The 20878-nt window shown below is 49.9% G+C and overlaps 8 protein-coding genes across 8 annotated transcripts; 4 read left to right on the forward strand and 4 right to left on the reverse strand.

The window, feature by feature from the left end:
* Positions 1-166: 166 nt before the first annotated feature.
* KD926_008547 (uncharacterized protein) lies at positions 167-3825 on the forward strand (the record flags this gene model as incomplete). Its single annotated transcript, XM_053101283.1, has 3 exons — positions 167-187; positions 259-2730; positions 2782-3825. The coding sequence occupies 3 exons, from the start codon at positions 167-169 to the stop codon at positions 3823-3825; spliced, it is 3537 nt and encodes a 1178-aa protein (XP_052955084.1).
* Positions 3826-4351: 526 nt separating this feature from the next.
* On the reverse strand, positions 4352-6151 carry KD926_008548 (putative NADPH oxidase (NoxA); the record flags this gene model as incomplete). The annotated part of the gene is made up of 4 exons (XM_053101284.1): positions 4352-5247; positions 5299-5708; positions 5760-6014; positions 6072-6151. 4 exons carry the CDS (start codon positions 6149-6151, stop codon positions 4352-4354), a joined length of 1641 nt encoding a protein of 546 aa, XP_052955085.1.
* A 2346-nt stretch (positions 6152-8497) lies between these two features.
* KD926_008549 (uncharacterized protein) lies at positions 8498-8801 on the reverse strand (the record flags this gene model as incomplete). The annotated part of the gene is made up of 2 exons (XM_053101285.1): positions 8498-8690; positions 8758-8801. The coding sequence occupies 2 exons, from the start codon at positions 8799-8801 to the stop codon at positions 8498-8500; spliced, it is 237 nt and encodes a 78-aa protein (XP_052955086.1).
* Positions 8802-8907: 106 nt separating this feature from the next.
* On the forward strand, positions 8908-11797 carry KD926_008550 (uncharacterized protein; the record flags this gene model as incomplete). Its single annotated transcript, XM_053101286.1, has 4 exons — positions 8908-8965; positions 9038-9354; positions 10310-11041; positions 11210-11797. 4 exons carry the CDS (start codon positions 8908-8910, stop codon positions 11795-11797), a joined length of 1695 nt encoding a protein of 564 aa, XP_052955087.1.
* A 575-nt stretch (positions 11798-12372) lies between these two features.
* On the forward strand, positions 12373-13479 carry KD926_008551 (mismatch-specific DNA-glycosylase; the record flags this gene model as incomplete). The annotated part of the gene is made up of 1 exon (XM_053101287.1): positions 12373-13479. One exon carries the CDS (start codon positions 12373-12375, stop codon positions 13477-13479), a length of 1107 nt encoding a protein of 368 aa, XP_052955088.1.
* A 363-nt stretch (positions 13480-13842) lies between these two features.
* On the reverse strand, positions 13843-14314 carry KD926_008552 (SBDS family protein; the record flags this gene model as incomplete). Its single annotated transcript, XM_053101288.1, has 3 exons — positions 13843-13902; positions 13974-14097; positions 14154-14314. The coding sequence occupies 3 exons, from the start codon at positions 14312-14314 to the stop codon at positions 13843-13845; spliced, it is 345 nt and encodes a 114-aa protein (XP_052955089.1).
* A 1113-nt stretch (positions 14315-15427) lies between these two features.
* Positions 15428-17665, reverse strand: KD926_008553 (putative Rho guanyl nucleotide exchange factor; the record flags this gene model as incomplete). The annotated part of the gene is made up of 6 exons (XM_053101289.1): positions 15428-15516; positions 15925-16159; positions 16211-16429; positions 16487-16687; positions 16740-17048; positions 17114-17665. 6 exons carry the CDS (start codon positions 17663-17665, stop codon positions 15428-15430), a joined length of 1605 nt encoding a protein of 534 aa, XP_052955090.1.
* Positions 17666-18269: 604 nt separating this feature from the next.
* KD926_008554 (GTP-binding nuclear protein GSP1/Ran) lies at positions 18270-20822 on the forward strand (the record flags this gene model as incomplete). Its single annotated transcript, XM_053101290.1, has 8 exons — positions 18270-18434; positions 18506-18578; positions 18630-18985; positions 19089-19205; positions 20038-20130; positions 20205-20358; positions 20422-20627; positions 20691-20822. 8 exons carry the CDS (start codon positions 18270-18272, stop codon positions 20820-20822), a joined length of 1296 nt encoding a protein of 431 aa, XP_052955091.1.
* Positions 20823-20878: the final 56 nt, after the last annotated feature.

The following is a 20878-nucleotide window of genomic DNA, read 5'->3' on the forward strand; positions in this document are numbered from 1 at the left end:
TGCGTAATCGATCTGGAGGGGAGGCAGAGGAAGGTTGATCGGAGCAACTTTTTTTACTGCCGCTTTTCCCCAGCAGAAAAAAATCGCGGAACGGAGTTTTTCCAGTTGTCAATTCCGCCCGCCTTTGGCTCCGACCTGCTTTGGCCCACGCCCACGTCTCAAGAGCATGGATTCCTCCGGCTCTCAGGTGAGTGCTTGTCCTCTGTCTCTTGGGTCCTTGATAAGTCATGTCCACTAATCATGTCTCCTTCACTGCAGGAGAAAAAACCCATCCCGCGCTTCGCCAGCTTCAAGCCCCCGACAGCTCCTCCGCCCGCGGTCCAGCGACCCGATCGCGACACCACTAAGAGAGAAGAGAAGGAGGGTTCCCGGCATCGTTCCAGTCATCATTCCAGACATAGAAGTCATCGCGATCGTTCGCGCTCGAAAGAACGGCGCCGAGAGCGAGAACACCTAGATCATCGTCATGCCCGTCGAGAACCGGAACATCGCCGTCGCGACACCCCCAAGGAACCGAGGGATGCAACCCCCGGATTCCGATCGTCGTCTAAAGCCAAGGTGAAGGCGCCTGAAGAAGATGTCCCTGATTTATACGTGATCGATCGCAAAGGCGACAAGTACAATCTGATCTATGGTACCATCTATCGCTATAGCATTCCCCTCTATCATCGCGTCGGTCGAGGGAGTGTACTGGGCCTCCCTCCGAACTATAAAATCGACCGAAATTCCGCTGAGGGCGATGCGTTGGTTATAAGGGCAGATTCATGGCGCTCCGATACGTCCAAAACGAAATCCAAGCGCATACTGGCGGGCCTCCATAAGCAACGACCGAAACTACTTCGAATACGCCAAGCATCTTCACCGAATGAGGACACGGATGCCACCAAAGACTTTCTACCTCTCAACGTTTCCGGTAGTCGACGAAAACAAGCAAACATTGGCGAGATCGAGTCGGACGATGAAAAACACGCGTATCGTTCAATCCACGGTAAAGCCAAACCGGAAGACGACATCCCGAGCGACTTAGAGGCCGTGTCGGACAGCGGGTCGAGTGATGACGAAGCGGTTCGCGTCGATCCAGATCAGGAGATCAAACAACGGAATGTTGAACTGACAAGAGCCGTTGAGAAGAAGCCTAGCGATGTTAGCACATGGCTGCAGCTTATCGATCACCAAGAGACTCTTCTCCGGGGCGCTGGACGGGAATCCAGCGCCTTGACTTATGCCGAAAAGCAAAGCTTGGCCGATATCAAGCTTTCGCTGTATGAAAAGGCCCTAAAAAGATCCGGTCAAACTCCTGCCCGTGATCGTTTACTCCTCGGACGACTGGAAGAAGGCGCAAAATTGTGGGATACGAAGAAGCTGTCCGCACAATGGCAGGCCGTATTGAAGTCGAACGCTCACTTCGTCAGTCTCTGGATCAAGTACCTGGACTTTCGACAGACTGAATTCCTGGATTTTACCTACGAACAATGTCTAACAACCTTCCTGGAGTGTTTAAGGCTCAATCGGTCGGCTCCAGATAATCCCGGGAAAGCCCATGTCCAAATCTACCTTTTTCTCCGACTAACGGTCTTCATTCGCGAGTCCGGGTTCACAGAACATGCCGTTGGCCTTTGGCAAGCAACTCTAGAGATTGCCTTCTTTCGGTCTCAATCATTAGACGCAGACTCACAGGGGATAATATCGATATTGATGGAATTCTGGGAGTCGGAGAGTGCTCGCATTGGCGAAGTTGGTGCAAAAGGCTGGGCTAATGGCGGTGGTGCTCCTGCAGCCCCTAGAGTCTTCAAGCCAGATTCACACGTCAATCCAAAGGCAATCTTCACAACATGGGAAACCTGTGAAAGGGAGCGGATTCTCAATGCCCGACTTCCTGGTCGCAGCTTAGACGAATCCGAAGATGACGACCCTTTCCGAGTCATCCTCTCATCGGACCTCCAAGAGATTGTATCCTTAGTCTGGCACCTGAATTCGGCTGAAGAATTGGTCGACGCTTTTCTGTATTTCTGCTGCCTCCCGCCTCTAATATCTCCGAGAAACCTGGAAACAACTGCCTGCTGGATTGGTGATAGCTTCTTGCAGAATTATCTCGCGGGTAGTGCACAATCCAGTCTTGACGACTGGCTTCCCAAGGACTCTTCCAGTGCCGATCAGCCAATTCTCTTCCCTCATCAAAAGTTCATCCACACCGTTCAAACCCTTTTTGCCGACGAGGGGGCATGGTTTGCGTCTTTGAGATCATGGGCTCAGGCGACGTTACATAGGCGATCCGATATCGACCCCGACTGGGCCCGGCGTGTTCTGAGGTTATTAGTGGAGGCAATGCCGGGCAATGAGCTCATAGCGGAGTATACCATTGCTGTAGAGTTCGCATGCAGCAGCAAGGACGCCAAGAAGTACGCAAAATCGTTGCTCAAGAAGCGGTCCTCTAGCTTGCGGCTCTACAATTGCTACGCTCTCATCGAGCGACGCTCAGGCAACCTGGCAGTTGCCGACCACGTCTGGGCGACCTCTCTCTCCATGAGCAAGACATTCTCGGAGAAGGACAAAGCTCAGAGCGTCCTAGTATGGCATACATGGATATGGGAGTTGCTAGAAGCTCGAAATATAGCCCACGCCTCCCACCTTCTGCTGTCTATGCCTGAGAACAGTGTCGACCCGAAGGTTTTCCCTGATTTTTCCAGCCAGTCCACCATCAGCCCAACCAGCTTTCTCAAGATACAGAGTGTAAGACAAAAATTCCACCCGACCTTAGCAACATGGCACTAATAATCCTAGGATCTGTCGGGAACACAGGAAACCGCCCTCGCCGCCGAGAACGCCGACCTTTTCGCTGCTTGCACCGATTGTCTGGCCATACTACTCTACCTCGCTCATTCACTCGACCTCGTCAAATCCCAAGAGGCATACCTCAACGCCACCCGCAGACTCGATGCAATGCCATCGCACACTGGCTCCTTCCGACCTTTCACCATGGAACTCCTCCACCAGTCGCGCGCACGACTCCTCTACCACCACGTTCGCACCAGCACCCTCTACAAACCCTCATACATCCGAACTCTCTTAACCGAGAGCATCTCATTATTCCCACACAACACCATGTTCCTCTCCCTCTTCGCCTGGAACGAATCTCGCTTCCGAATCGAAGAACGCGTCAGAGACACCATGAGAGACATCACCACGCACCCCCAAGGCAGCGTCAGCGTCAGCGAAAACAGCAACGCCAACAATCTCCTCACCACAACCCAAGTCCCCATCACATCGCATCTCTTCTCCATATACACCGAACTCAGCCGACCCGTCCACGCCGGCTCAACCATCCACTCTGCCCGAGCGGCCTTCGAAAAAGCCATCACCGGCCAAGACAGGCCCTCTTCTACCCTCCAACCCTCCACATCCACATCCACATCCAGCGCCCGCTCCAACCTCACCCTCTGGAAACTCTACATCCTCTTCGAACTCTCGCACCACGACATCCGTCGCGCCAAGGACGTCTTCTACCGCGGTATGCGCGCCTGTCCGTGGTCCAAGGAACTCGTGATGATAGCGTTCAGCCATCTCCGCGCGGACGTCATCCGAGAACGACACTCTAGTACATCCTCATCGCCAGCACCACCTTCCGGTAAAAACGAAGGAATGGGTTTCGACGAGCTCCGTCGCGTGTACAATGTTCTCGTGGAGAAGGAGTTACGGATCCACGTCGACATCGAGGATCTGTTGGATAAAGTAGCGGCTAAGATGCAGGATCGGGCTGCGGCGTTGGGGATCCCGATTACGATACCTGAGGATGCAGAGAGTGAGGATGAGAGGATGGAGTTGTAGACTTGGGGTTGTATATATCTCTTACAAGGTGTTGTATGCTAATGCGAAATGCTAATATGGCACATCCATTCGGTGGTTATTAATTTCTTGGCTCGAATGAAGGCCGTATATCTCTATCCATATGTTAATATTCCACTACATAATCACTATCTGTACTGGTAAATCCAATTCGGGGGCTATACTCTGAAAATATAGTACAAAAACTGCAAGAATCATGGCAGACGGGGAAATTCCAGAAGCCAATCAAGATCAAACAGGGAAAGAGACGAAACAGAAAATCAAAGAAAAGATTCAAAAGAAATGACTGGAAGAAGACAGAAACAGAAACAGAAACAACGAATAAAACAACCTCGTTAAACCACAAAAAAAGAGAATCGTTAGTCATGACATCTCATAGCAAATAGTTAATACCCATATCCTTTCTTTTCGCTTCGCATGCAAATATTACACACTGTCTAGACCGTCAGAGATAACTAGAAGAGAACAAAAAATAAATAAATAAGAAAACAAACTACGAGAGGCAAAGTTAGAAGTGTTCCTTCCAGAACTTGAACTTGATATCCTTAGTAGACGTCGTCACGGCGGCCTCTCGAATCTGTCGAGCCGCTGAATTCGGACCACAGAAGTATACTCCGATTTCGGTGCGCCGGTTCAAGGTCCCGTACAAGCCTGACAAGTAGGTCTGGTCTTGGAGACCATCTCGCATGGCCGTGAAGAGACGCTTGAAGTCGGGACGGCCGAAGTTGGTGCGACTGCGTAGTTCGGTGAGAGGGTCGAGGTCCTGGCCGACTGAGTTCAGGTAAATGTTGGCGGCGGTATCTTCGTCAAGACGTTGCGTGAGGTAAGTGTGGATGCGCAAGAATTCAGCACGGCCTTCGCTAGCGGCTGCGGAGGCGGATTGGGATTCTAGAGACGACAGAAGGGCTTGGAACCATTCGAACGAAGAGGTGTCTTTGCAGACCCAGATGAACTCGACACGACGGAGACGACGAGGAGGGTTAGGGCCAGATCGGAGGTGCCAGATGTTTTTTAAGATGGAGGCCCAGGGTGTGACGCCGATGCCAGTTCCGATGAGGACTGCAATTTCATTCTCGAAGACGTCTTCGGCGGGCGCTCCGTAGGGCCCGTCGACCCGGAGGTTGGGCATCTTTTGTCCATTCTGGAGAGCCACCTCATACATGCCTAGCGGGTCAAGTCCTTCTAAGTCTCGAGCCTGGGCTGGTCCGCAACCTAGGGCATCTCCCAAGGCACGAGTGAAGTCTCCGACCTGACGAACGTGTACGCTGACATATGGGTCGAAGGGGCAGGAGGTTATTGTGAAAGGGTGCCATTGCGTGCTGGACACCTCGGGTACTTGGATAAAAAGCCACTGGCCTGCTTTATAACTCAAGCCGTCTTTCTGAAACTGGATCTCCATTGCATCTGCTAATTGTCAGAGATACTCTCGAGGTCAAACGTTGAGGTAGGGAATACCATATGGATGACGGATCACCTTGGTAATCACGGTTTGTCGCCTAGCTCGAATTTCGCGATAGAGTCTTTCGAAAAGGTAAAGTCCACCTCCTACTAGCTCCCATCGCCATCCCTCGTAGCCAAGACAGTGGTCCCAAAATCTTTGACCGGCGAAAGGCGAAATCGGGTCGGTCGTGTCTCGAACGAAACAACCAGTGGCATGGGTATAAAGAGCCAGCATGAATGGTACAAACAGATGATGCGTGTACCAGAACGTTTCAAACGACTGTTGGCGAATTCGATTGTGCGCGGTGGTATACATCAGCATCATGCAGAGTAACATAATATGGCCGGTTATTCCACCTGCTTGGGTGAAGTGTATTTGGACTGCCGTCCCCGGCCGAATTTGATGCTTTTCCACGTTGTAAAAGCTGCAGGTCATTAGACTCCACCATAATGACAACCTGAGTGTGTAGACTCACTTGACATAGTGTGACGCCGTGTGGACGGCTGTAAAAACAAGCAAAGAATATGCTACCTGACGATGAAACCATACAGTCTCATCCAAAGGTAGCCATCGTATCCTCGGTCTGATACATTTGATGATGTTCCTGCACATCGGCAGAAGAATGAGAGCTCCATCGGCCGTTAGTACTAGACCAGCACCTCTGGAAATCCAAACCGAATATTGCAGGGTATTGAGAGCGTCTAGCTTCGAGTTCGACGCCTGTATGTACCTAAAAGAGATCAGCGACTGTGCTCCATAAAATCATACGAAAACCGTACCAGCCTACTGCAAATATAGCAATGTGTGCACCCCAAAATATTGAATAGAACCAAAGTTTCGAACCTGTGAAATAGGAACCCCAAGCATGTGTCATGGTGATGGAAGAAGATTTGGACGAAGCGGAATACAGCAGCAAATGTTTGAACAGCAGTTAAAGCATCGACCAGCGATGACTGGCAAAAGGAAACAACAGAATAACTATTTATCACGGATAATGACGCTCTTTTTCGGTCCTTCTTTTGGTCAACGCCGAGCCGTAGAATAAAGGAATGACTTCTTTGGTTCGACTCTGGCTGTGTTAACCAGGACTGTGCTGTACAGCTTCGGTGTTTTGCTCGACCCCAGCCAAGGTTGGCCGAGCGAAATAAAGACGGTCAAAGTCCAAGTTGAGGGGTATGGTTGACGATGATGGCATAGAGTGCAGCCGGGTTCGATGTCCCGAGTTTGAAAAACGAGATAGTAAGTTTCTTTTTTCGTTTGGGATAAGGATTCTCATATGGCTTCATGGGGTGATTTGGTCTCAAGGGGCAAGACCGCCAGTCAAGGTCTTCGTGTAAAGCCACGAAAGACAAATGACGGATCGATCAGAAAGTGGCACCTCGGGTCAATTGGGGGCCAAGAGTACGCCTCAATCGGAGCATTATTGTTATCACCAGCGGAGACAACGCATGTGGGTGGGGAGAGAAGGTCCGACGATGAGAAAATTTCGAACGGCTGGCGTTGTGGTTCCCGGAGGAATGGTTTGGGGTGCAGACGTGCAGGGAAGGCGAGAGGGGAGGGGAAGGGCAAAAGACCCTAAATAGCATAGTCGCGCTGCTATATTTATGCCCCCCGGCGCTCTGGGCAACGTTGCTGAAGCGCTGCAGGTCCTAGTACGGGCTTCATTTCCAACCGTCACTCCTGCCGTGGATGGACATTTCATGGTAGGCTCTTCTTTCCTCGCGAGAGAAAACCCTCTTGCAGCCACATTTGGTGCTCGTCACTGCGTCGTATGACTTGTTCCTTCTTGCTAGAATTGCCAGATGAACGCACGGCCAATTCTTTTGCTCTTCCGAGCACAATCCTTCAGCTACGTTCCGGGGAACCGATGTCAATCCATCACATTGCGCCATGAACCTTCCGACCGGCCTGGTCTTTCTGTTTCGAGCGGCTATCCCGGCCGCGGGTTCAAGAATAGTAACACCAGGCCCGCTGGTTTGCTATTTCTATTTCTCTTGAGTCTTCTTTCCATGTTCTCATACCCTGGCGATTCCACCGCACAAAGAAACCATGTGGTGCCAGGATAAGCTGGAAGCGATTGGGAGCCGGTGGTCGCTTGGCGTATCCGTGGAGACCGTAGCTTGTAAAATGATATGCCCTTTAAAATAGATGATTTGCTTCGTGGACGGTGGAGTCTCTGCCACCCCAGAATGGTTTGACCCTATGAGAAGCGTTCTGCAAGCGCTCATGCCGTCACACGGTCTTAGCGTGATCCTAGCATCCCGGCTTCGTGCTCCACAGCAATGCAACTTGTTGGAAGCGTCAAGGGAGGGAGTTGAATTGAAGGTGATGTTTAACTGAATGCCAAAATTAGAATGCTATCAGAGATGCTAGTCCAGGCTAGTCCGAAGCAGCAGACATCTCCGAACATGACCTTTGACATCGTACGGGGTGGTTGGTGCTTGGCGCTGAGCGAGTTGGAATAAATCCGAGATGAATGCAAGGCAGGATCTTGGCCCACTTGGCTCTGCACGATTGAATTCTCGTCACATTTGTTGGGAGTCCGTTCGACAACTTGGCGCCCTGTCAGGAAGCTCATCAATGATCTTCCTCTACTCCGTACTGAGTAGTCGCCTAGTCGGTTAGAAAGACTCAGGAGGGGGGTAAACTTCCGAATGGAAAAGATGGTGAGATTCTGCTGTGATTGTGCCTGTGACTGTGGAAGGATTCAGGAAATAAGATTACTTCGCTTTCATCTGTCCCTTTTTTGATTCCATTCAGCCATCCGCCCTGTCGCCTATCGAAACCGTCCCGTTTCCAAGGCCAAGAGATGCGACAGGTGTACGGTGTAAGGCAGAGTAGCATCAGCGAAAATCGCCGCCCAGGAGGATAAAAAAGGAAACAGACAGATTGCGAATGCCCCGCGCGTCGAGTCTTCACAGGAAAGACGGCCATCAATCAGAAGGTGCAAGTGACACATTGTATCGCTAAAGTGTGTTCCCGCAAATCTCCTGCATGCTTCGCTCCACCGTCACGCTCCGTCTGGTCGCTAGTCTCCAGCGTCTAATGCTTCTCATTTGTTCATGCCCGGATGGTCGTGCATGGAGGTAGCAGGACGCAGGATTTCCTGGTCGAGGGGGGGGGTCCTTTCTTCCCAAGGCCTCTCAGGTCCAATCAAGGGTCTCGGAAGCTCTGAACGTGTGAAGAAGCCAAGAGGGGACTCGGTGGGCGCTGTCATGCGATTGGCGTAGAGGAGGCAGCGGTTGAGAAAGGAGGAGAGATGCGGTGGTGGCGGTCCCTCGGTTGGCGCTGGTAGAACAAGAGGAGTCCGGAGTATGTAATGCGCATCCTTCGCTCCCTCTTCATGACAGGCCATGCCATGACTCCTCCCACTCCGTCTCCGTTAAACGCTTCATCCTCGTATTGACTGTCTGTGCGGATGTGATTGCTGTGATTCGAAATCTTATCTCCCCATCGCACTACTTTTAACTCACCTTGCCATGTCCTTGTCGAAGAAATCCATACGAGCGACTTCCATTGACAAGGCGAGCGATTGAAAGGAACTAATACCCTTCATTTATCTTCACCTTTCGCGGGACGAAAGCTACTCAGCGCATTCACCATCTTGTCTTCCAATCCAAATCATGGGAAGGTTAATCAAAAACCACTGGGGCCGATTGATCATCCTCACGGCTGCTGCCTGTATGCACCTGCTCTCTACCCTCCTTTGTTCAGTAATAGATCAGAGATGCTAACGGTTGAGTTTCCTCGCAGACCAAGTGGGCGCCGCCATCGAGGGATTCATCTGGCCGAAAGTATTCTGGGACTTCATCACCCAAAACCTGAACGGCGCCGTAGCGCCCGTTCCGGTTCTGCAGATTCTCAACCTGATAATGGGCCTACTCGGCCTCGCCTGGGAATGGCCTCTGAAATACTTCGCGGGAACATTAGCCCACCGCAGCATCGAAATGCGACTTATCCTCTATCCGCTCAGCGCTTTACTATCAGCGCTTCTCTACCAAGGCACGGATCCCGCGATATACTACCTGGTTGGCATTGGGGTCTACTTTTGGGCATATAGCGAAGGAGAGGTATGTACCTGTATCATCTACTCAGCCTGGAATTTCTTCATTGACACTTGCTAGGTTGTATGTCCGGAGCCGTGGACGTTACCGAAACGACGATCCCTCAAAGTATAACAACACATAACATCATGAATTCTTTTTGCGATACGCATACATTCCACTCACGACCCTAACGACACAGATAGCATGATATACGGCTTAGTTTTGGCTTGGGCATAATGGTTCTCTGGGAAATGGATGGCGTTTGATTTTGGGTGGCACAAAGAATAGCTGCCAGCGATGGCCAGTCTACGATGCAGGCGATCAACCTACGGGATTCCTGCAATTTGACAATTTTACAGTGCTCTATATTATAATGTAGCAATATCAGCATTTCACAGTCAATAGATATGACATAACTCAACAGAATCTATCCTTGACTTACTATAATCTGATGGTGGTGCCTTTCCTAAATATACAACGGCACATTTGCCACAGCTGCGATACCGTACTTGATCACCTGACGCACGCCCCCACCTGACGCACGAAAATTGATTCTACACCGATATTTTGAACATCTTTAAACCTCAATATCTTCATCAATATGGCTCCTATTGATGAGGCGATTGCAGAATTAAACTCCCTGAAGCTTGAAAATAGACCTACACTTACTTTTATTGCGAAAAAGTATGGAATTCATAGGTCAACGCTATCAAGAAGATTCCGCGGCGTTCAGCATTCCAAAGATGAGCAATACCAGGAGCAACGATTGCTTAATGATCGGCAAGTGAAAGTGCTTATTTCTCATATCAATCGATTGAGCGAAAAAGGCCTTTATATATCATTTGAAATGCTGCGAAATCTAGCTCACGAGATCTCTGGTAATCGTCCCGGAAAACAGTGGCCGAGCCGCTTTATAAAACGATATAGTGATGATCTTATTTCTCGCTACACAACTGGGATCGATTCCTCTCGAAAAAAGGCTGATTCTGCGCTGAATTACGCATTATATTTTGAACTTTTGACTCGCAAGATCTCGGAATACGATATACAGCAGGAAGATATCTATAATATGGATGAGAAAGGCTTCCTAATCGGAATGCTCAGTAAAGCGAAGAGAATCTTCTCTAAACCATTATACGAGAAGAATGGAATGAAGCAACGGCTTCAGGATGGAAATCGAGAATGGATTACAACGCTCGCCTGTATCTGCGCGGATGGAACCTCGCTATCTCCGGGTCTTATATACCAAGCTGCCTCTTCAAAACTTCAAGATTCCTGGCTGCAGGACTTCGATCATTCTCTTCATCCTTGCTTCTTTGCATCCTCGCCTTCAGGATGGACGAATGACGAGCTAGGATACGCGTGGCTGCGAGATGTATTCGATCGAGAGACAAAAGCGAAGGCGAGGCGGCGTTGGAGGCTTCTTATTCTTGACGGCCACGGATCTCATGTCAATATGAAGTTTTTCGAATACTGTGAGGCAAATAAGATCCTTCTAATGACTTATCCGCCTCATTCTACGCATTCGCTCCAGCCACTTGACGTTGGAATCTTCGGGCCTCTCTCTACAGCGTATAGCGAGAGATTAGAACGATTTCTGCATGAATCTCAAGGACTTTGTCATATCACAAAAAGAGACTTTTTTCGCCTCTTTTGGCCGTCATGGGAGAGCACTTTATCTGCTGAGAATATCGCTTCTTCGTGGAAATCGGTAGGTGTTTGGCCGTTGAATCCTGATATCGTCCTATCGCGATTTAATCGGAATGACGATAATCGGCCTTCATCTAGTGAGTCATCTCGCTCAGTGCTTGGTGCAGAGGATTGGAGGAAGATTGAGAGGCTTCTTAAGCACGCAGTTGTTGACTGATACGATCAAAAGGCCAAAAAATTAAGTTCTACGATGCATTGTCTGTCTACAGAGAATGTTCTCTTAAAACTACGCTGCCAGGGCCTTGAAGAGGCCCTTCTTCAAGAGAAAAAGAAGCGTCAGCGAGGCAAGCCTCTTTTATCTGAATTACGGGCCCCTGAGGACGGCTACGCGGTGTTTTACTCTCCTAAGAAGATTCAGCAAGCTCGTGACCTTCAAGCAGAAAGAGATGAGGCTATACAGCTCGCCAAAGCTTCAAAAGAAGAGGAAAGGCTTCGTAAACAGCAAGAGAAGCAAGATCAAAGGCTTTTGATTGAAGAACGTAAACGAATCCGCGCTTTAAATCGAGAAACGCGGGTTCGTGAGGCAGAGGCAAGAAAGCAGAAAAAGCGGGATGATCAGCTCGCTAAGCAAGCTGATACACAGCTTCAAAATGACATCAATATCGCTCAAACAGGCAAGAATAAGGTCCCTACAACCCCAAAAGGAAAGAAATCGAGTGGTAGAGCTGCTGCAGAACCTGAGGTTGTTGATGAGCCCCCCCCAACGCTTAATCGCCGCGGTAGGCAGATCCGCCTCCCTGAGCGCTTTCGGCAATAAAGAATATTGTAAATAGCTTCATTATAATGCATTTATTCAACCTTCTAAAAATCTCTATATAATACTAAATGTGTGTGGCTCTAGAGCTTCATTTCTATGTAGGTGCTGAGGTAAAATTCGTGCGTCAGGTGGGGGCGTGCGTCAGGTGATCAAGTACGGTAACTCCATTGTACCTGTCCACATCATTCCTAATACTACACAATATAGGAGCTCAACGAACAACCGAGATGATAAGCTTCGTTCCAAATGCAATTATATTTATTTTGCAGCCAACTCATCCCAGCACATTCCTTACGCACCAAGTAGTTATGCATGCATCCTGAGTCATCAAAAAAATTTCACATTACCTATGCATAAGCACGTGACCAACCCGCCAACCGTCCTCCCCGATCAAGTTTAGCCCCTCGAATCCAACGCAAGGACAATGCTCACTTTTAACCAAAAAGGACCAGAATCAAGGATTTTTAATGAAGCCGTTCGCCACCAGCTATATAAAACCTCTTTCGCTCTATACGCTAATCACGCAGCCTACTAATATAACAAAATATAGTGCAAGCATCGCAAAACAGAAAAACATGCCCCCTTCGGAGTATACCTGCACGATACAAGATGTCTCGAAACAAGATCCTATCGACGATGACGACAACGACGTCCCCGTGAACAAGCTGACCAGCTTCAATGGGCGACTGAATCAGTTTTTCCACGCGTCGAAGAACGTGAACGGTGGGCGAGAACAGAAAATAAAGTTGGAGTCGAGTGGCATCCTACAGGATGATAATAGTTCTGGCTCAAGCTCGGGCTCGAAACGAAGAGAAGCGCAAGACCAAACCCCAGATCTCTCGAACAACAACTCCATAATACCTTCACCCAAGCGAAGAAAGATGAGACAGAGCAACCCACTCCTCCCATCACGCACGAACACGACTCGCTCTAAATCAACCACCACCGCATCCTCCGCATCCTCACCACAACCACAATCACCCAACCCTCTTCCAAAAACAAAACCACCAACACGATCTCGCCGCACACGCACCTCCCGAACAGCCACACCGTCCTCCTCATCTCCACCCGCAACATCCTCTCTCCTCCGCGACACGATCCCCGCAAACCTAACCCTCCTCCTGGTCGGCGTCAACCCGGGCATTTTAACCGGAACGACAGGATACGCATACGCCCACCCCTCAAATCTCTTCTGGAAACTCCTCCACTCATCCGGAATAACCACCACCCGCCACCCCCCCTCAGACACATACCGGCTGCCGGATCTCTACAACGTCGGCAACACGAACATCGTGGAACGCCCGACGCGAGACGCCAGCATGCTCAGCAAAGCGGAGATGGACGCGGGTGTGCCCGTGCTGGAAGCGAAGGTGGCGGCTCAGCGGCCCAAGGCGGTATGTTTGGTGGGTAAGAGTATCTGGGAAGCTGTCTGGCGGGTGCGGAGGGGGAGAGGGATCCGGAAGGAGGAGTTTCGGTATGGATGGCAGGGGGAAGGGGAGAATATGGGACGGTGCGAGGGGTGGGATGGGGCGCCGGTGTTTGTGGCTACGACGACGAGTGGGCTGGCGGCGGGGATGACGATGGCGCAGAAAGAGGCTGTGTGGAATGAGTTGGGGACGTGGGTGGTTGGGCGACGAGAGGAGATGAAGAAATCCGAAGAGGAACAGAAGGAATTGATTTGATATAGATCATGACTATTTATACAAAGCAAACTTCTACCAAATGAAACTACAATTAACTTGAAAAGAACCCAGCAAATAATAATAGTTATGTAAATGCTATATTATCTAACGATGCAAGAATCTACCATATCAAACCGCAGTACCATCCCTAATCCTAGGGGTAACATACACAATAAACACCTCAAATCATCATGCCTCGTAGAATATTGCAGTAGTATCCGTTAGGTAAGTTGATCAACAATCCCGCGACCCCATGAAACGTTCGGGTCGATAAAAAAAAAGAAAAATAGAACAAAGTAGAAGAAAACGCCGATCATGCCATGATTCCCAGAAAAATGGCATCCGTCATACGGCGATTAGAAATTACCGCGAGATCATAGCGGGACCGTTGCGAAGGTTGGTATCACCCTGGTGTTCCTTGCCCTGTTGATGAGATGGTTAGTATATGCCACTTTGAAAGTATTAAGTAAAGATTGAAGTGGGTCAGCACATACAGCAGTCACCTGGTATTCACCCTTCTCAAGGATCTTCGTCATGCAAGTGTCTTCGTCGGTGGTTCCGAACTCGTTCTGGAGAGTAGCCTTGCTAGCTCCGTCGAGGACACCCTGGGCGCCGTGCCTGAGGGGGATGTTAGTTGGGCTTGATAGAGGAGCTTACTAGAGACATTGACTTACTTGTGGGTAACAAAGATCTTCCAGCCGTTCAGCACGTTAGACAGAGCGATGGAGCGGTCCTGGCGCCATTGCTCGAGAATCTTCACGTCATCGACGAAGACGATGAAGTCCTCGGAGGTACCCTTGTAGAAGATCTTGGTGGTGGCGTCGTTGGCACGCATTTTGGAAGTGTAGAGAGTGTTGTTTAGAGAGTAATTGGTTTATCGAAAGGAGACAGAGGAGATGAAGAGGAGAGGGAGAGAATGGCGTGGTGCAGGCAGGTTAAGTATGAACGGTCAATGACGTCACCAGGTTGGCAGGGCGGGGACAATCACGCGGAGAGGGAAGAGTTCAAGAACAATGAACTTTGGGTATCAAAAAAGACAGGAGAAAAAGACTCAGTATTGGTCAAGATGGTCTCAGTGGAGTGATATTTTGGTTATAATACTTAATTACTATGAGAGGCCAAAGGGACGGCCTTTAAATAAGGACATCTGGTGGGATGGGAGGGTGTGGCCGAGCTTCGACGTCATAGCCTGCCCGGCTTTCGTAAACGTTCTCTCTTGCAAGGGATCCATCAGACTGGAGCCACTTCTTTCCTTCTGTTGCACACCGGTGGGGTGCTTCCCTCACCTGGCTATCCGGATTCCCTCACTCATTACGATCTTCCCCTGGTGATTCTGGCCATTACGTCTCGCCAAGCACCACATCATCAGCCCACGCCCCGCAGCCATCGAATCGACATGAATAGAATAGTAACGTTCCCCGACCAGTTGTGTCATGCTCCTTGATGCAATACTGCAGCCCCGTCTCCATACCGGTTGCATCATCCCCCTCCACCAGCCAAGCCCATACGGCGATTTCTCTTTGCCTTTCGTAGAGACATCGAATTGAATATCGTCCGGATCGAGGATGTAATGGAAGGGCTTTCAAGGCTTTCATGGCTTCCCTCCCCCTTGCCAATGCAAATTTGCGAATCAGGGCTGGAAGGCTGCCTAGAACTGCTTTTGCGCCTCAATGTCTTGCTCCGTCCGATCGTTCCAAAGCTGTAAATGGGTAGCATGTGCCCTTTTTCAGGATCGTGTTCCGATTTGCGTTGCACCACTTCATCTATATGACCATCGTCTGCGGATTCTGCCTTTTCTTGATTTTCTTCGATCGTTCTGCGACTGGGCAAGTGTGCAGAGCTAGATCGCCTATGTATCCCTGGGCGGAGGCTGAGCCGTCTCATAACCGACCCGGACCCAAACAGAATATCGCCCTTCGTCAGTATCATTCCAGGATAAGGGAGAGAATCACGGGTGTAAATGGGTGAAATCACCCGTTCTAGCCGGACGCGCTCCTGCCTCCTGCTCGTCAGTACCAGAGGTGGTGACGAAGGCGTCTTTGGTCGTTCAGTTACCCCTTCGGTCTCAACGTCGGCGGTTCCGAGTTTATGTGGGCAATGAGTCTTTTTGATAATTATATGCTGTAAATTGGACTCTGTCCAGGGGAATGCCAATGAATGAATCGAAGGTCTGCCGCTATCCAGAGGCTGGAGACCCAAAGACAAGAAGCAATATTTACTTTGCCCGGAAGAGACTGGTCTCTGCACATCAGCTGATGCCGCTACGGATTTCAGCAGTCCTGTTTTCCATAACCTCTCTTCGTTTGCACTTGAGGCGCTTAAAACCAGCTCGAATCTTTTATCTTCGTGTTGGAATACTAGCTTCCATGAGAAATAACACTTATGGCAAGACAATCCTGTCAACCGTTTAGCATAGGTCAAAGATCAAGGTTAACCATGCCTTACCTTGGCCATTTCTCGGTGTATCAATCTTTACATCAGAGGTGTATAAACACATCACTGCATGGAGCCTTCGGAAGTCATCCTGTACTCTTGCGAGAAAGAAATGATTCTTGAACAGAACGCAAACCATATAGCCACCCATCAGATGACTGGACGTTTGGTAAGTCACATGGAGCACGCCACAGAGACTTATTGGCCCTAGTTCACGATAAACATCATGCAAGGACGTCTGTAAGGCCTAGGCTTTAGTAAATCAGACCCTGTAGGGCAATTGCCTGGGCCATCTTACCTCTTTGGGAAACTCCAACATGTTTTGCAGCAAAAGCGTTTGATGGGCGAGTTTCCTGTTGATGGGATTGCTCGGTGCCTCATTGATCTGGGCAACCGTGGCTCGCACGCATTCTAAGACTTCTCTTATGCTATCGTGAGCAGATGGATCGTCCTGTATAGGGGTCCACTTGAGTAGCTCTTGAAGCAGCAGTGGGTACTTGCAAAGCCGTTGGATGGGCTGGATGTCTAAGTCAGAAAGTTTTGTACAGTCCTAACTGTGTGACTCCTGACTAACCTTGATGAGGAGATCGTTCAAAGACATGGACTTGTTTGGCTCCAGAGTCCGGCTTTCCATGGATGCCACTGACTTGGATAGAGCTTCGATGCCTTGGTCGAGGATGGGCCAATTGGGTGCCGAGCGACGTAAGAGATCCATATCTTGCATTAACTGCTCGTAGTGACTGCAGAAGTCTTTATATACTACGAATGACATGGACTTTGGCACAAGTTGTCAGCGTTGACAGACGAGCAGAGCAACCCTCACCTACCAGTTTGTCAATCTCACGGGCGACCTCCAGCGCCTCGTTAGTTTCCGCAGTTATAGCTTTGATGCGAAGATTTGGCCTTGCGCTCGGGTTGCGAGTCCCTGTCGATCTGTTCTGGAAAGCCTTGAAACTTAGGTCGACTGTGTTGGAGTGTTTCAGTGTCTTGCTGAGTATGGGCTGTCCAGGCTCCATCCCGGGGAGGCATGACCTAGGCGTCACGGTCCGTAGTCGAGTCAGGAAGGCGTCGTGTGTTCCGCGTATCAATTGGAGATTGCGGTAAATCTCCTGTCTTGCCGAGAAGAGGAGAAGGATCTGAAGAGCGATCGTCAACTAAGAGGACAAAATTCAAGAATTCGTCACCCGGTCAAGAAGCATACATCGGTAAGGGCTTTCAATCCAAGCACATAATCCGATTCGGTGACTATTATCTCCCGTAACGCTCTGCGTCTTTTGACCGCTCGGTTGTGTGCCTCTTCGTCCATGATCCAGCTCACAGGTCTTGCGCTCTCCGTGGACTGTCGCATGTCCGATTTGGCGCTATAATTAGTTGTACTCTGGGTTGCCCCTCTTGATCTCATGACGCTCTGGCTTGTGATACTCATTGTGTTCGTTTTCACTGTGCCTAGGTGAGAAGAGTGCCTTGACATTGCCTCCCATTGCAGCTCCTGCGCCCCGTTTCCAGTTGAGAGACTCAAGGAATTCTCGCAGCGACTTGATGAAGTGTCAGACCAGCCTTCAACGTATCTCTGACATTTCTGCCCGGGGTACTCTCGTTTTTCTCGAAAACTTTTCACCCATCGCCTGAACGGGAGAAAACCAGCCACACCATCCGCAGATTCAAGGAGGTTGCTAGTGTCCACAAGTCTCTCTAGGTCATAGGGTTCCACAAGGGGGAATGGCTTTGGCGCGGTTTCCTCCAAGTCAGTCATTATAATTGACGAGCGAAGTGGTATCAGAGAGAATAAGGGAAAGCATTTGGGAAGTCCGGTTGAAAATACAAAAGCAACACATTGTCTTGGATTTGGCGGAGTGTGCCTTGGCGGAGAAGAGCCAAAGAGTACGAAGAGAAAGTGGAAGTCACGACCTTGACCTAGAATGCCTGAGAAAGCAGGAAGCAATCGAGATGAATTAGAAGTGTGCCTCAGTCATGAACAACATTTCGGGCAGCAACAATGGTAAACATCTGAATATATGTACAACGAAGATTAGATTTGTACTAGCGGCAGTAGGTCGGAAATTGTATCTATGATGAACTGTAAGAGAATTGTAAAATTATCTGAATTTTTCATTTAAGTATATATGTAGGCCCGTACTGCATAGTTAACTATAGACCTTGATCTTACCTAAAGTTGTAGTACTGTACCAAGCCGCAGTACTCAGTCCTTGGCCATGCCAAGCCCAGCAACGCTGCGCAACTCCCCAGATTGACGCAACCCACCAAACCGATAGCTGTCGCAAACAACCCTCTTGACTAGATTTCATTGTATTTCAACCCTTCCCAATCATGCTCTACTTGTCTTAACTCTTCTTAGAATGGGCATCCCCATGGACGATAACATCCACGCTCCTACAGTGTCCTCCGGGCCTTCGTCCGGAGAGGCTCCTCGCGATCTGGCTAAGCTCTCGATGACCGACTTGATGCAGGAAAAGGAACGCATCGAAGAAGAGCTATCAACGCTCAGCGGTGTCCTTAGCTCGGTTAGTGCACTCTCTCTTGTTTACAACTCTCAAATCGCTATCGTGACATAACTGACGATACGTCTCTCTAGCATAGCGTGAACATGAACACCACCCTCACAACCTTCGACGGATACCCACGAGACGACATCGACATCGCCCAAAGTAAGCAGCGAACAATAACGTGTTGGTATATCTACTAAGAATCTATCTTAGTCCGTACGATTCGAACCAAAATCATCCGACTTCGCAACGATCACAAAGATGTCATGACCAATCTCGAGAAGAAAGTCCACGAACAATTTACGAATTTGCAGCGCGCGCAGGGCTCTACGACTTCCGACAGCGTCCCCGGGACCAACGGAACGCGGTCGGACTCGAATGATACTTCTCTATCGAATGTAGGGGCACTGGGGCCGGCGTTCGCAAGAGTGAACAGTGTCGTACCTGCAAGCCCCGCAGATCAGGCCGGTCTAAAAACAGGCGATACTATTCGCAGCTTTGGAACTGTGAACTGGATCAACCATGAATGTCTAGCCAAAGTTGCAGAGGTCGTTCAACAAAACGAAGGCGTAAGCATGGCCCCCTCTTTTCCATTTCCTATGCGTTCAATTCTATTGGCGGGTTCAAATGTCCGGCATCTTAGGCTTAAGCCTTCTGACTGACTTCCTTTAGCGAGCCGTCCCCGTGAAGGTTATCAGGAAAGATGAGTTGGGCAGCAGTGCGGATTTGACCCTGGAGCTTACACCACGCCGTGACTGGGGTGGACGAGGTCTATTGGGCTGTCATCTGGTCCCTCTGTGAACGGAATGAAAAGGAAGTTGGTCGGTGATGCAATAGGTTAAATTAGCGTCTTTATTATTATTTTTTTTTCTTTATTTTTTTCAACCTCGGGTGAGGGATGAGACATGGCGACATGCTTTGAATATGGCTTATGACTAGTATTTGGTGCCAGAACCGACATAATAATGCAGACGAGAGGCATTCACCGTCTGAGTACGAGTCAAAGAGGTTCTAATAATAAAACGCGCCGTAGAATAAGCAGGCCGTCTGGTTTGTCCTTTGTCTGCCTGGATCGACCGCTTTGTGCCGCAATCCCGCGGGGCATGCATGCCTGAGGCTCCAATATCACGTGACCTACGGGGTTGGACGACCGACGGGCAAAAATTCCATCACCAAAATCGCCTTTCGTTCTGTTCCTCCCTATCCTCACGTCGCTCTACCGCACACCCCTTCTTCCATCGCCCTCCTCCCGTCGCCTTTATTTGACGACCTCGAATACACGTCTTTTCGTGTTACCGACTTATTTTCACCTCTAATCCTTTTTTTTCGCCCTTTTTTTCACCTCACATAAACCATCACTATGGCTGAAGCCGCGCAGGCCCCACCAACCTTCAAGCTCGTCCTTGTCGGTGACGGTGGTACTGGAAAGGCAAGTTAGATCATTTTTGTCCTCTAATGCATCGATGTCTTCAGATACGAGACTCCTGTCGCCGTCTTCGGCAATAGAATCTGTCGAGCCGTCTTTGTTTATCCCACTCCCCGCCGCTGTCAACAAAAAAAATTTCTCTTCCCGCCTACCAAGTCATCGACATGGAATATCGCTAACGTTGATCGACTACAGACCACCTTCGTCAAGCGTCACTTGACTGGCGAGTTCGAGAAGAAGTACATCGCCACTCTCGGTGTCGAGGTGCACCCTCTTACTTTCACCACCGTATGCCCCGCCAGCGACCCCGCTTTGGTCGTCCCACCGCCCTTGTTTTTTCGCTCGACTAACCTGTATGCCAGAACCTGGGAACGATCCAGTTCGACGTGTGGGACACGGCCGGTCAGGAGAAGTTCGGTGGTCTCCGAGATGGTTACTATATCAACGGCCAGTGCGGTATCATCATGTTCGATGTGACCTCGCGTATCACCTACAAGAACGTCCCCAACTGGCACCGTAAGTTCATCCAGCAATTTTTGAGGCTTTCGATTCGTTCGCATTTTTGACCATGAATTGCAGGTGATCTCGTCCGTGTCTGCGAGGGTATCCCCATCGTGCTGTGCGGTAACAAGGTCGATGTTAAGGAGCGTAAGGTGAAGGCCAAGACCATCACCTTCCACCGCAAGAAGAACCTCCAGTACTACGACATCTCCGCCAAGTCCAACTACAACTTCGAGAAGCCCTTCCTGTGGCTCGCTCGCAAGCTGGTCGGCAACCCTCAGCTGGTAAGACTCCTAGAACTCTCCTTCAGCACCTCTGGACTCTTCACTAACACCCCCTGCCCTCAGGAATTCGTTGCTGCCCCTGCTCTCGCTCCCCCCGAGGTGCAGGTCGACCCCGAGCTCCTTGCCAAGTACAACGACGAGATGGCCGCCGCCGCGCAGATGCCCCTGCCCGACGAGGAGGACGCAGACCTCTAAACGTCAGGTCACCAAATGGGATAGGGGAAAAGCGATCCATCGGTCATTGCGCAACC

This window comes from Aspergillus affinis, assembly GCF_023601865.1.
Source record: "Aspergillus affinis strain CMG 70 chromosome Unknown NODE_57_length_199529_cov_86_754292, whole genome shotgun sequence".
Classification (NCBI taxonomy): domain Eukaryota; kingdom Fungi; phylum Ascomycota; class Eurotiomycetes; order Eurotiales; family Aspergillaceae; genus Aspergillus; species Aspergillus affinis.